General features: G+C 38.5%; 1 protein-coding gene across 6 annotated transcripts in view; it reads left to right on the forward strand.

The window, feature by feature from the left end:
• USP12 (ubiquitin specific peptidase 12) overlaps positions 1-15,824 on the forward strand; it is a 121,970-nt gene that overhangs the window by 66,485 nt on the left and 39,661 nt on the right. For 3 of the 6 annotated variants that reach the window (XR_004966407.1, XM_036301801.1, XM_036301800.1), the window contains exon 3: positions 10,777-10,990. The exons of 1 other annotated variant lie outside the window; for it this stretch is intronic. Coding sequence is in view for 2 of the 5 variants with exons in the window: in XM_036301801.1 (XP_036157694.1) it covers positions 10,777-10,990 (214 nt within the window). In the remaining 3 variants the exon portion in view is untranslated. Of the gene's footprint in view, positions 1-6,730; positions 6,755-10,776; positions 10,991-14,104; positions 14,188-15,824 lie in introns of those variants that run through there. 2 more of the 6 variants (XM_036301804.1, XM_036301802.1) reach the window with 2 other exon arrangements.

A 15,824-nucleotide genomic window follows, 5' to 3' on the forward strand; every position in this document is an offset into this window, starting at 1 on the left:
GGAAGGCTGGGCCCGTCCCCAGGCAGGCCCAGCCACTCCGTGCGCCTGCCTCCAGAATCCTCCAGTCCCCTCAGCCACCTAGCTGCTCAGGGTTGGCCCGAGGTTCAGGTGACCAGGGCCGGCAGAGGCTTGAGCTGCCGGCAGTGGCAGAAGCATAGGTGTGATGGGGCATTGCCTTCCCCTGATCGCCGGGTCACCTCCCAACCCTGAGGGCTCCCGGACTGTGAGAGGGGGCAGGCCGGGCTGAGGGACCCCCCTCCAGTGCATGAATTTTCATGCACTGGGCCTCTAGTTAATAAATAATAGTACAGAATACACTCTGTGTTTTGTATACTCATAACTGTAAACCTACTTTTACCCCATCATGTATTTCAACTTTGTGTCTAACTATTTTAAGAAAATTTTTTTAAGTTGATTTCAGAGAGGGAGAGAGAGAAACATCAATCCGAGAAAGAATCATTGATCGGTTGCCTCCTGCACGCCTCCTACTGAGGATTTTTTTTTTAATTAAATCTTTATTGTTCAGATTATTACATTTGTTCCTCTTTTTTTCCCCCCATAACTCCCCTCCTCCCAGTTCCCACCCCACCCTCCGCCCTCACTCCCCACCCACTGTCCTCATCCATAGGTGCACGATTTTTGTCCAGTCTCTTCCCGCATCTCCCACACCCCTTTCCCCCCCAAGAATAGTCAGTCCATTCCCTTTCTATGTCCCTGATTCTGTTATAATCACCAGTTCATTCTGTTCATCAGATTATTTATTCACTTGATTCTTAGATTCATTTGTTGATAGATGCATATTTGTTGTTCATAGTTTGTATCTTTACCTTTTTCTTCTTCTTCCTCTTCTTAAAGGATACCTTTCAGCATTTCATATAATCCTGGTTTGGTGGTGATGAACTCCTTTAGCTTTTCCTGATCTGTGAAGCTCTTTATCTGACCTTCAATTCTGAATGATAGCTTTGCTGGATAAAGTAATCTTGGTTGTAGGTTCTTGGCATTCATTACTTTGAATATTTCTTGCCACTCCCTTCTGGCCTGCAAAGTTTCTGTTGAGAAATCAGCTGACAGTCGCATGGGTATTCCCTTGTAGGTAACTGAGTTTCTTTCTCTTGCTGCTTTTAAGATTCTCTCTTTGTCTTTTGCTCTTGGCATCTTAATTATGATGTGTCTTGGTGTGGTCCTCTTTGGATTCCATTTGTTTGGGGTTCTCTGCGCTTCCTGGACCTGTAAGTCTATTTCTTTCACCAGGTAGGGGAAGTTTTCTGTCATTATTTCTTCAAATAGGTTTTTAATATCTTGCTCTCTCTCATCTTCTGGCACCCCTATAATTCGGATGTTGGTAGGCTTGAAGCTGTCCCAGAGGCTCCTTACACTATCTTCGTATTTTCAGATTCTTTTTTCATTTTGCTTTTCCAGTTGGGTGCTTTTTGCTTCTTCGCTTTTCAAATCTTTGACTTGATTCTTGCGCTCCTCTGGTCTGCTGTTGGGTGTCTGTATAATATTCTTCATTTCAGTCAGTGTATGCTTAATTTCTAGTTGGTTCTTTATCACAACATCGAGGGTCTCATTAGATTTCTTGTAGATCTCATTAAGTTTATCGGCAGTTTCTAGAAAATTATTGAAAGACCTTAAAAGTGCGGTTTTGAGCTCTTTATCCTCCATTTCTGTCATGTGTCTTTGTCTCCGCATTTTTTATGCTTTTTTGTTGCACCCCCTAGTGGTCTTTGTGCACAGTCTTGTTGTAGTTAAGCCTTGATTGTTGTCAGTATCACTGGGGGTGATTTGACCTCCAGGCTAACTGGCTATGAGAATCAGCTGTGTCTGCAGTGGGAGAACTTCTGTGCTGGATCTCTAGGGCGGTGCTAATCTAGCCTTTGCCTAAGGCTATCCCACAAATGCCTCTGTGCAGGGCTTGTGCAGGGTGGGTCCCAGGGGATCTACAGGGTGGGCGGAGCGAGCAGTTATGGGTGCTCTCAGTCCCGTCCCCAGGGACTCTGCCTCTCAGAGTCCCAGCAACTGCTGCAAACCTCGGAGAGAAAGCTGCCTTCGAGTTCCGACCGCAAGCCAGACAGTCCCGTTTGAGTCTGGGTCCCTAGAGACTCGCCCGGATCTGGAGCTCAGAGTTGGAGACTCCCTCCTGATTGAAACAGACAACCGTGCCCTCCGCCGTGCTCCGCTGCCAGCCCCCTCCGCATGCACCTCCGCACCTTAGTATTTGACTTCAGCACTGCTCCTCCTCTGAGTCGTTATGCTATTCTCTTTCCTCCTAGTTGTAGAACTTCCACTCAGCCAGCCTTCCTGTGGTTCTGGATGATGTCCGTTCCGTCTTTTAGTTGTATTTTGGAAGTGGTTGTTCGAGGCAGCAAACTCTGGCGTTAACCTATGCCGCCCTCTTGGTTTCTCTATCTCCTACTGAGGATTGAGCCCACAACCTGGGCAAGTATCCTCACCAGGAATCGAACTGTGACCTGCTGGTACATAGGTCGATGCTCAACCACTGAGCCACAGTGGCCAGGCACCTTTGTATCTACTCTTACCACCAACTTTGTGTCTAACTTTTTTTTACAGATAGCCTCAGAACAAGTAACAGAACATCCTAGATAAAATGAATACTAAAATTCTATAATATTTTTTCTGCTTCTTTTGTATTGTTTGTTTTGTGTGGTTTTTTTTTTTGTTGTTGTTGTTAATCCTCACCTGAGGATATTTTTTCCATTGCTTTTCAGAGAGAGTGGAAGGGAAAAAGGGAGGGATGGAGGAACGGAGGGGGGGGGGGAGAGAGAGAGAGAGAGAGAGAGAGAGAGAGAGAGAGGAGGGGAGGGGAGGGAAAGAAAGAGAGAAACATCGATATGAGAGAGACACATCAACTGCTTGCCTCCAACACCAGCGCTGATTGGGGATGGGGAACGAGCTGCAACCCAGGTATATGCCCTTGACCAGGAATCGAATCATGACCCTTCAGTGCATGGGCTGATGCTCTATCCACTGAGCTACACTGGTCAGGGCTCTGCTGTTGTTTTTAATTTAATATGATAACAGTATCAAAATTTCACTGTCAATTGTATACAAAAAGGGTTTCTAAGAAGGTACCATTTTTTTAAATGTACCACTTCTTTATTTTTTTAAAATGGTACAGCCACTTTATTTTAATTTATTTATTTTAAATCCTTACCTGAAGATATTTTTCCATTGATTTTCAGAGAGAGTGGCAGAGAGAGGGAAAGACAGAGAGAAATATCGATGTGAGAGAAACACATCGATTGATTGCCTCCTGCATGTATCCCCCACCAGAGCCCAGGCTGGGGAGGAGCCTGCAACCAAGGTGCATACCCTTGACTGGAGTCGAACCCGGGACCCTTCAGTCCGCAGGCCAAAGCTCTATCCACTCAGCCAAACCGGCTAGGGCAGAAGGTACCATTTTTATTACTGCCTGTGGATCAATCTGAATGCTTAAGATAGTCTTTTGTTTTTCCCTAAGCTGAGTAACTGAAATTCAGTGAAATCAAGGGAAGCAGAAAGGCCTGGCTGGTGGTTGAGCATCAACTTATGAACCAGGAGGTCACGATTAGATTCCCGGTCAGGGCACATGCCCAGGTTGTGGGCTTGATCACCAGTATGGGGCATTCAGGAGGCAGCCACTGGATGATTTTCATCATTGATGTTTCTGTCTCTCTCTTTCCCCCCCTCCCTTTCTCTCTGAAATCAATAAAAATATACACTGAGTGGCCAGATTATTATGACCGGCCAGATTATTATAACCACCCCATCAGTACAATGAAGTGAATTAGTTATGCAAATAATAATAATAATAATAATAATAATACCTTGAGAGTATTTGCTTAGGAAGTTTTCAATATTCAGTATTTTTGGAAGTGTCAATGAAGTACTGATGGGGTGGTCATAATAGTCTGGCCACTCAGTGTGTTTTAAAAATGAGAGAGAAGCAGAAGGGAGTGAAGTTAATATAAGACTGTCAGAGGAAGCTTTGCCTTTATCCCCTCTACAGATACACTTGATGAGTAGAAGTATAGTTTCTGATCTCTATTCCTAGTTAATGATGAAGAATTGAGATATCACAGGTAGTCAGCGCTCCAGCTATGAAAGATTGTTGAACACCTTGAATTATACTCAGAAATAAATTGATGGTAAGAGTAGATGCAGCAGAACCAGTATAATGATTAACTTTTCTGTGATTTATACTTCAGGCGACTTGGCAATTGTGTTTTCTACTTTTAACCTTTTTCTATAAGTCCTTAAATTACTACTTCTGTTTCTTTCTTGCTCCCCTCTCCCTTTTTTATTTGTAGAGTTATCATACTATAGGAGTTTCTTAAAAATTAAGGTTAGAATTTGGGGTCAGTTAATGGCTTAGTTAATTCAGAGATTGACATTTCAGCTTTTTTTATTCCCTGTCCCTGGAAACTTTCTTTTGCTGAAAAATATCTTATTTGCATGCCAGCTATTTATACAGTAAGCTAAATCTTTCGAAAGTAAGTTTTTTTATTCTGATAAGCCAGATTGCCTTCTTCCGTTTCTTGTAGCTAATAAGTACTGTAGTAGAGTTGATAGTAGAGTGTATTTGCTACTTTTTGTGCAGTTGATACATTTTTAATAGCCTATTTGCATTTTATTGTATAGTTCTATATTAATTTTCTAATACAATACTCCCTAACACAGAAGAGGTTGAGCTCAATAAATCTATTTGTAAGGTTACCATGGAATGTGTTTCCCTCTCAAATCTTTGTTATAAAATTATGATTGTATTCCTAGACCATCTTATAAAAGGCTAATTAGCCTGAATTGCTAGTAGTCATTAGTTGGAATTCTGGATCCAGGGAACAGGGGCCATTATGGATGAGAGAAAGTAATAAAAATGAAACTTTCTATTTGTGGGTTATGAAGTTGATTAGGCAAATGTCTCGTAGTTCTGTTTTCTTTTGCATCAATTTGATGGCCATTGGCTAATTGAGATTTACATTATCAGAAATCCCAGAGAACATCCACATCAGACCTGACAAAGAACTCTGGTCCAGGTTCTCTGGCTAGATTGGATCAAGTGCCCCGCACTGCCAAGTGCCCAAACTATGAAAGGATTTGTGATTGATAGGCAGCCCTACAGAATTTGCCTAGAGAAGTCAGTTCGTAGAAGGAAGCATGGGGCAGTAGAGAAGTGTGTGGGGTAGGTGACAGATGTCCACTAGCATGTGGAAGGACACTTTTGGATTAAGTCCACTTGGCTGCAGTGAGGGTTTTGGGTTGGGCAATGTGAAGTATAGTGTTACAGACAGGGCCACCTAAACAGAAACTGTGGTCCCAGGGAAGAGGGCCTTTCCTAGAGGGGGATTTTCACAGGACAGGCACCATCACCAACCTCCAGCATGGGGGATAGTGGAGCATTTAAACATTTGTAAATGGTTGACATAATGTTAAAACCAGTAGTCTCTAAAAGTAATGTAAGATGATCTTAGGGAAATGGGAAGAAAATATTAGAATTTCTAAGATTTATTTTTATTTAAAAATGAAAGCTAGATTAAGCTTTACTAATTCTTAATAAGTGGATGATACTGGCATCCATGCCCTATGTGAAATGGTGTGCTGTTACTTCAAGTCCAGTAGTGCCAAAGAGATGACAGTATCACACTCTCTTATTCATGTATGCCATTGCAATGTATTATAATTTAAATATAGACTTTGAGATTATATGATTTAATTTCAGTTATTCTAATTCTTCAAAATGGCCAAATGGCTTTAAAAGGTTGTTTCAAATGTAACTGAATGATAAGGTGCTAGGAACTATCCTTAGTGCTTTGTGCAGATTATTCATTTAATTCTTTACAAGATTCTAAGAGGTAGGTGTTGTCATAAACCCCATTGTTCAGGTGGGAAGCTGAGGAACTGAGCAGCTTAATAATTTTCCACGGTTAAGTAGCAGAACCAGACGCAAACCTCGGTAGTTCGGCTTCATGCTTCAGGTATGTTTAGTTGCTTTGCTATGCTGCTCATGAGGCAGATAGTTATTGAATGAATTCAAACAAATTGGTAGATAAGGATTGAAAATTTAACACTATAATTTAGAAAGTGAATGCCATCAAGGGAACTTTTCCATTTAGCTCTGCATATGTATCTTTGTGAAGATACCTTTTTCAACTTTGATAGCCATTCAAACCACATATCCAAATAACTCACACTACCAAATCACTGTATTAAAATCTATAACCCACAGTTTACAAAACAAGCCCAAATAAACTCCAGTTTCATTGTTCTCACTTAATTATCAATAATTTTTAGTGGAAATAAAAAAATTAGTATAAGTAAGACAAAAATTTTAAATGTTGACTTCATTTAAATCACATTTGTTATATTTTTTGTGTATACAATGTGGTACATACAGAATTTATAAACTGTATATGTTAGGGATATATGCTTAAATGATCTTATTGATGTGGATATAATAAATATATGTGGGGGGGCATTTTTTTAAGCTGTAAAGGAAAAGTCACTAGAGAAAGCAAGAATAGGTCATTGTGTTCAACATGAAATTGAAAAAAAATTAATGATCAGGTCCTGAGGAGAGTGGCAGCTTTTAAAATTTGTTTCCCCTAATTTTAATTCTAGTCAGTCTATTGATCATCAGAAACAGCTGAAAAAAAACCACAGGGTAGATTTCAACCCTAAAGAATGTCTTTTTTTTTCAGAAATTGAGCATTCAGAAACAAGAAGAATAGAGGAAATCATCCCAGGCACTTTTTTTGTATGAGTATTTACTTTAAGGATATAACTTTAGGTTTTAAGAACTTGAATGAAAGTTACTATTAAAAATCAAAGAATTGAAGAAGTTTCAGAGTTATGAATAAGATTAAAAGTTAGCATATTCTGGGGAAATATTTCAGCCTTTAGTATTTCTTTGGTGGGATTGATGAAGGTCAGTTAATGAACACCATACTAGAAACCTCAAATAAGTGATTATAATGTTACCGTTTGCTCTATAATCAGAAGATGAGCAAGGGGCTGACTTTCAACCCTCTGTACAAAATATAGATTCCCTCTAGTTCCTCAGTCTATTCCATTTACTTCTTACGATTTTTTTTATAAGCAGATCAAGCTTCATTATAAAATTTTCTAATACACTGTGAGATGCTGTCTTTTGTTTTTAACTACCTCCTCTGTGGAAGTTGTCAGAGACCTTATTGCTTATTCTTTAATAAAAATATCCAAATTATGAAGATTGTATCTTCAGTTGACAGAACCATAGTTTGTTGGTCATTAGAGTCTGGTCATTGTATTTTTCATATTAGTACTGAGTAATTGGTAAATTAATCTTTACAATTATAGATTCTACTGCAGGTGTCCTTAGCCCCTGAATAAGCTTTATTGAAGTATATCCCTAGTTATATTTATAAACAATATTTTTTAAAATATATTTTATTGATTTTTTTACAGAGAGGAAGGGAAAGGGATAGAGAGTTGGAAACATCAATGAGAGAAAACATCGATCAGCTGCCTCCTGCACACTCCCTACTGGGGATGTGCCTGCATCCAAGGTACATGCCCTTGACCAGATTCGAACCTGGGACCTTTCAGTCCGCAGGCTGACGCTCTATCCACTGAGCCAAACCGGTTAGGGCGATATAAACAATAATATTAATGCAGCATCATCACACACTTCTTTTAGCATTTCTCTAGAAAGCCTTTAAAGTATCTGCCCAGTAAATAAAGTTGTGGTACATTTACAGCATGGAATACTATGCAGCAATAAAAAAGAAGGATCTCTTATTCTTTGAGACAGCATGGAGGGACCTGGAGAGTATTATGCTAAGAAAATAAGCCAGTTGGAGAAAGACAAGTATCACATGAGCGCACTCATATGTGGAATCTAATGAACAAAATAAATGTATGAACAAAATAGATCCAGAGACATAGAAGCATAGAATAGACTGATGAATCTCAGAGGGAAGGTGGGGGTGGGGGTGGGTGAGTGGTAACCAAAGAACTTATATGAGCATATGCATAACCTATGGATACAGACAATAGTGTGGTGAAGGCCTGGGAGGGGGCATGGATGGGGTAGAGTGAGTCAATGGTGGGGGGAGAGGAGAGAAAGGGGATATCTGTAATACTTTAAACAATAAAGATAAATTTTTAAAAAAAGCATCTGCCTTTATGAAATCAGCTCTTGGCTCTGATTAGCATTATGAATGGAGAACTCATATATCCTCTAGGAATCTCATGTCCCTATTCCTGTTTTTGTGGTATTGTTTAACTTGTTCCTCTGTTCCTGAATGTCTTGTAAATTGGTAATTCCACTTGACAAAAGTTTAGTGGTTGTGTTTTGTAAGACAAGAATACTTTATAGGAGATGCTCTATATTTCTTGGGGCATCACCTCGTGAGAATAAAAGTTTATTGTTCATTTTTAATGATGCTGGAATGCATTGGGGATTCAGGTCTGAGCCCTCCATTTTAAAGTTTCCTATCAACCTTTAACCTAATGTTTTTAGTACCTAATTGATAATTTTTGCCTAATTCATTATTTACAACTGTTTCTTCTGAATTTATTAGCTGAAATTATCTATGAACAAGAATTTACTTTTTCAACTATTCAGTGCCCCCTGAAATAAGATTCTTATAAGAAAGGCAAGATAAAACGTGCTTTCTTATTATATGTAGTTTACAACCTCCATTGGAGACTAATGACAGGGTTTTTAAAATGTTATTATTAATTCATAGACTTTTATGTAGTTAATGTGCTCTTTATTCATTGTGGTAATTCTTCTTGATGCAAGTTGGTTTTTGTATCCACACTAAAAGATTCTCTAGGCTAATCTTGTACATTGTTCATTTCCTGTCCCAGACCTTGCATAACCCAATCTGCAAGGTGTCCTAGTTCCTTTTTGTGGGAAAAGGCTTTTTAGAGGCCACAATGTGGGTTCAGGGAAAGCTCATTGCTGCTAGGCCTTTTCGGTAGGCCGACCTTGAACAAACACACGCTCTCTCAGATTTACAAAAAGGCACCAGCTTATACTGATATTTCCATTCCAGTGTAAGTTTATAGGGCTTTTACTCTGTGACTGGTATCGTTATCTTTTTTCCCGTTACATTAAAAATTTTGGTTCCTAAGGTTATTAACATAATTCCTCACTTGCTTTGTCCTACAGTATATCTGTACTAGTTTTAAAATCATATCAGTGGGTTAGTTCTAACAGTATGACTACTGAATGCTATTTTATACTTGTTCTTTAGTCTTAGACTGTATTTCTGTGGTATGTATAGTAAAAATTCTGTTTTAAAGTTGTTTGAAGTAATTCTTTTTTTTTAATCTTCACCAGAGGACATTTTTTTATTGATTTTTTTTTTTTTTTTTTTTTTTTTTAGAGAGAGAGTGGAAGGGAAGGGGAGAGACAGAGAGAGAGAAACATTGACGTGAGAGAGACACACTGATTGATTGCCCTCCTGCCTGTGCCCCTACCAGGGATTGAGCCTACAACTGAGTTAATGTGCCCTTGACTTGGATAGAACCTGGAACCCTTCAGTACGTGAGCTGACCCTCTATCCCCTGAACTAAATTGGCTAGGGCTTTGCCTAGCTTTTTTTTCTTTCTTTTTTTTTTTTTTAAATTGTATTTTATTGATTTTTTACAGAGAGGAAGGGAGAGGGATAGAAAGTTAGAAACATCAATGAGAGAGAAACATCGATCAGCTGCTTCCTGCACACCCCCTACTGGGGATTTGCCCGCAACCAAGGTACATGCCCTTGATCGGATTCGAACTTGGGACCCTTCAGTCCACAGGCTGACGCTCTATCCACTGAGCCAAACCAGTTAGGGCATTTGCCTAGCTTTTTAAAATTAATATATATGTGTTCTCACTCCATGGCATTACTGTGAGAATTGTCATCATTCCCTTTTTACAGTATCAGAGTACTCCACAAACCCTCATTCATTGATTTTTGGGTGTTTTATCAGCTGACTTTAGGAGCCAGTGTCTATTAGTGGGAAGGGAAAAAGAAGGCAATAGATGTTTCTTAAGCTCTGTGTCATTTTCTCTGTAGGTAGTATAGTTTTTCCTAAAGAGGAGGAAATTGAAGTTCAGTAAGGTGTAGTGACATAATTCAGATCACATGGCCAATAAGAGACAGAGCCATACATAATACATAGTTCAGGAAATAACTTGGGTTAAAGTTCATTTCTTTCTGATAGAGCAAGAATAAGTCACTGAGCATTTCAGCGGTTTTAAGGCTCATATTGATGATTTTTAATGTAATATTTCAAAGGGTCTTGTTTTTTTTCTAGCTTTTTTGTTTGCTTGTTTGTTTTGGGTGGCTCTTAAGAATCTGATTAAAAAATACACACCTCACTTTTGTGTTTTTAAAATAATTTTTGAGAGTTATATTTTTAAATGTACAATATATAAAATGCTTAGTATATAACCAATACTATTAATAAAAAAGGGAATTTTAAAATTATCCAGAATCTGAAACCCTTACTAATCTTGCTATTTAAACTATTTAGTTCTTTAAACCAGTTTTCAGAAAGGCCAGATTTATTGTGTATATTTTCCTTCAATTTTAATCGGAAATGGATGCCTAGAGCATCTGTTTATTGTTAATATGGCTGGTTTGCAGTAAGAATAACTATTTCTAATTTTAGATACCTGCTAATATGTGAGGATCATAAATTCCCTATCTCTTTCTCTTCTCTCAACTATACACATGGAAATTCTTTCTCTTAAAAATGTGTTGTCCTAAATTTAACCAAAAAATTTTTTTTCTATTCTAGTTTGGGAATACCTGCTACTGCAATTCAGTTCTTCAAGCACTTTATTTTTGTCGTCCATTTCGGGAAAAAGTTCTAGCATACAAGAGTCAACCTAGGAAGAAGGAGAACCTTCTTACCTGCTTAGCGGATCTGTTCCATAGCATAGCCACCCAGAAGAAAAAGGTTGGAGTAATACCTCCCAAGAAGTTCATAACAAGATTACGGAAAGAAAATGGTAATCCTTTACTTGAGAAGCTCTCACGGTTCTCCTGATTAGGGCACTAATCTTAGCTCTCAAGACCTAAATGGCCTCCCAAAGGCCCTATTTCCCATAGTATCACACTGGGAATTAGGGTTTCAACTTATGATTTTAGCGGGGACACAATGTATGAAGTCTGTAACATGATCTGTAAGAGTACTGTTATATTGCAAATCAGCGAGCTGAACAGAGGACACCTTAGTAAGCCAAATTTGGAGTCTTTATTACTCCAGCAGTCTCAGAGGAGTTGCCTCTCAAAGTCTGAGCAAAGTAACATGGAGGAAGCTTTCCCTTTATACCAGCCGTGGGCAAACTACGGCCCGCGGGCCGGATCCGGCCTGTTTGAAATGAATAAAACTATTGAAAAAAAAGACCGTACCCTTTTATGTAATGATGTTTACTTTGAATTTATATTAGTTCACACAAACACTCCATCCATGCTTTTGTTCCAGCCCTCCGGTCCAGTTTAAGAACCCATTGTGGCCCTCGAGTCAAAAAGTTTGCCCACCCCTGCTTTATACCTTCCCGGTTTCTTTGTCTCCTAAATATGGGGCTTCCGAACCTTTTGCAGGCTTTACAAAGAACCCTATGTATTGGGAGATATTTTGCAGGGAGCTTGTAGCCTTGAACACAGCACAATTCAGTAACCTTGAACACAACACAATTCAGATAACTAAAAGACACCTGGCATGGGAGTAACCAGGGACAGACCAGACCCTTATGTCAGCAGAGCGGCTTGCAAGGCCAGATAATTGAGCTTATTTTCCCTATTATTTGAGCAAGTGTGTTTACAGAAGCCAAGAATAGCAGAGTTAATTCACAGTACAAAGGACCATATATGTTTAGTGGAAAATTTCAAACAGCAGTTTTTACAACATAGAGGTTATGAGAACAAGATGGAGTGCCTATGCTTCAGTACAATGATTTTTAAAATTTTAGATTGACTCAGAGTTCAAGTTACTGTGTTGTGAAAGTTTTGTGTGGTCAAATACCCATAGCTTTATATGTTTGCTTCTCAAAGCTGGTATTAAAAACAATGTTTATTACGTTTTAATTGTTAAATATTTTCTGAATTTTTTGTGTATAGGCAGAGTGAATTGATGCACAATAGACTTCTTAAATACCTTGTTGAATGAGACTAATTCCAAATTAAATATTCCAGACCTATCTCATAAGTTTTGTTTCATGTTTCTGTACTTTAGAAACAATATTTAATAGAAAAGCATTTTTATTATTTTGATGCTGGTGGTATTTGTAAGTATGTTTTGAAATATATTTTTGGCTTTTGAATTTTTCCTGGATAAATATGTAGAGAAGAGGATACAAATCAAAGAGGATTTAATAGGTTATCCATTGCATAACTTCCTTCTGAGATTTTATTTGCTGGTTTGTTTTAAATCTGTGCAAAAATAGGTTGCCCATTTCAGTATTTCCACTAACTTTCACAGTTTCTCTGTTCTTAAATGTTTCCTTCCATGTATGTTATAAACTTCATGTTTTATAGTCTCAGTAGATACTAGCTTCATATTTTTAAACTACTGTTGCCTTATATACTAATCATTTTTATATCCTTTGGAAAGATTCTATTTTAATTTTAGTAATGAAATTTTTTTTTTTAATTTTGTGTCCCCCACTCAAAACATAAGAGGACTGTGGCACAGTGCTCCTAAGTGCAGTATGATCAGACCTGCTCTGTACATCTTATCTTTGATGATGTGAAACTGGCTGAATATTTGAGTTAATTATCATATATTTAGTTCCTACTGTGTACCTGGCACTATGCAGAACTAGGGACATAGAAATAAGACAAAGCCTCTCGCCTTGAGGGAGCTGACATTCTAGTGGGGAAGTCAAACAATAAAGAGTTATGTAGTATAACGTGTCATAACTGTGCTGAAAAATAAACCAGGGAAAGGGGATGGAGGATGAGGGAGTTGATAAGTGGTATTAGATTAGAGCTTTGAAGTGAGAAACAAGCCATTAGAAGGTCTGAGGCAAAATAGTCTTAAGCAGATAGAACAGAAACTGCAATTGCCCTAAGTGCTAAAAGGACATCAAGAGAATTAGTGTAGCTAGAGTGGAGTAAGATGAAGATAAGTTAGAGAACGGCAGGGCCTAGACCTTGGGTTTTATTTTGAAAGCTACGGGAAGCCACTGAGAGTTGTGGGCAGATGGGCAGGTGATATGTTCTGATCTGTGTTAGGGAAAGAGCTTTCTGGCTGCTAGGTGGCCACTTTGTGGGAATGGGTAGGCTGGGCAACATGAGAAAAAGCAGGGAGACCTTCCCGGGGACTATTGGAGTGATTTACATAAGAAATGAAACCATCTGTTTAAAATTAGTGACTTTCTCCAGGCTTTCTATTATTTTGGAAGAATTAAAACAGGTTGGTGATCTAATTATGTTAGCTAGAGTTGACTCAACTGGAGAGTGTGGGATCATTTACGGTGGCCTTGAGCATCAGATCAGATGGCATCTACAGCTGTGCTCTGACATTGAATCTTGGCATTGTACATAGTTCATATTGTTGTTTTGGGCCATGTTTAGTCTTCTCATGTCGTTTTTAGCTGTTTCAATCCCTGTTCCTTGTTAGTTGGTTCATTCATTCAAAAACTGTCAAGTCCATCTGCTATGTGGCAGGCACTGTTCTAAGTGCTGGGAATACAGCTGTAAATGAGATAGAAAGGGTCCTGGTCTCAAGGATCCTGTATATAAATAATAATGTCAGGTGCTGTGAAGAGATACAAATATAAATTTAAATATATATATATGTATATATATATTATTTTTAGGTGTTGGTCTTCCTCAAATGAGGAAATATTAGTTGTTTACAAATAACACTTATTAAACATATTTGAGTAAATAATTTCCCATATTCGTTTCAGTCTTTTTTCTTCAAAAGAGTTTGAAGGACATTTTGTGTCATGAAAGCTATTGCTATTTCTGAATTATAAAGAAAACATAACTTATTTATAAGTAGTGACTTTGTTTTCTTTTTTGGGCATTAATGTTGCAGCTATATCTGGACTATAAATGTTTATACATTTTATATACATTTATTTAATAATGAAATTGTCTGTCTCTCCCACTAGACTATCAGTTCCATGATGGAGAGAACCCATTTGTTTTTGCTCACCATTGTATTCCCAGCACATAATCCAGTTCCTGGCACATAGTAGGTGCTTACTAAATATTTGTTGAATGAGTGGATGGATGAATGAATGAATGAATGTGTTTGTTTAATTTTCCAAAGCAAGTTTGAAATTCACCTTTCCCATTAGGCTACTTAGCACAGGAGAAAGAAAACCATGATTTAAAAAATGAAATATAATGTAGTTTACAGGGATTGTCCTGAGGCCATTTAGTTGATGTTTGGTGTTAATGAAGTGCTTGTTGAGGTTTTTAAAACTGTAGTGGCTGTTCTCAGATAGTGCAAGATTCTGGTATATTCAGCGTACTATATTTATAGAAAATACACTGTATAGTATTTTAATTATTTCAACAAAACACTTAAAGAGTATTTTTCTGGTTTACTTTGCATCTCATTTCTGGCTCTTTCAAGTCAGTCAGGGTATTTCTGTGAATATGAAGTCATTGTTCTCTGTTAAAAGAACATTCAATAAAAGGTGTTTCAAGTTTTTAAAAAACAAAAACATTTGCACAGTTTTGCTTTAAAAAGAACTAATTATTTTGAAAAACGTGTATATGTTAAAGTATATTTTTTATCGACCGTAGTGAATTATTTGGCTCTCACCTTAACTAGGCAGTGTTTATAAAATCTTCTTACTGGTCCTCTCCCATAATCCTCCTTTTTTAGATCTCTCTATGACTTTTCCAATTTATTTCCACTTTTCTTAATTCCCCTAGTCAACGCTAGCATACTTTCCTTCCAGTCTATATATATATATATATATATATATATATATATTTTCATCCTCACCTGAGGGTATGTTTTTATTGATTTTTGTTCTTTTAGAGAGGGAGGAAGGGAAGAGAGAGAGAGAGAGAGAGAGAGAGGAAGAAAAAAGAAAGAAAAGAAAAGGAACAAACAAACATTGATGGTTACCTCCACTGCAACCTTTTGTTATAAGGGACAACTGTTCCAACCAACTGAGCTACCATGCCAGAGCCTTTCAGTTCTTATCTTTTTTGTTTGTTTCTTTTGTTAATTCTCACCTGAGGATTTTTCCATTGCTTTTTAGAGAGACTAGAAGGAAGGGAAGAGGAGGGAGGGAGGGAGGGAGGGAGGAGGGAGGGAGGAGGGAGGGAGGGAGAGAGAGAGAGAGAGAGAGAGAGAGAGAGAGAGAGAGAGAGAGAGAGAAACATCAATGTGAGAGAGACACATCAATTGGTTGCCTCCTGCATGCATCTTGACCTGGGCCAGGGATCAAACTTGTAACTCAGGTACGTGGTTTTGACCGGGAATCAAACCCGAGACCTTCAGTGTTCAGGCCGCTGCTCTAACCACTGAGCAACATCAGCCAGGGCTCAGTACTTTTCCTAATGGGCCTTCTGAGGTGGGTTGTTACGCATCTGTGACCTGGGGTGGAGAGTGAGAGAAAGGAAAGCTTTTGATTTTTAAGGGGTTCACGTGCAAGTAAGGAAGCTGCGTAAACACTGAAAGCAGCAAGGTTGGTGCAGGAGTCCAGCTGGACAGAGAAAGCAAGAGTCAGGAGTCAGGCTGGACAGAGAAATCAGGAGTCAGGCTGGACAGAGAAAGCAGGAGTCAGGCTGGACAGAGAAATCAGGAGTCAGGCTGGACAGAGAAAGCAGGAGTCAGGCTGGACAGAGAAAGCAGGAGGCAGGCTGGAC

The sequence above is a fragment of the Myotis myotis genome, unplaced genomic scaffold, assembly GCF_014108235.1.
Source record: "Myotis myotis isolate mMyoMyo1 unplaced genomic scaffold, mMyoMyo1.p scaffold_m19_p_3, whole genome shotgun sequence".
In the NCBI taxonomy this organism is placed as follows: Eukaryota; Metazoa; Chordata; class Mammalia; order Chiroptera; family Vespertilionidae; genus Myotis; species Myotis myotis.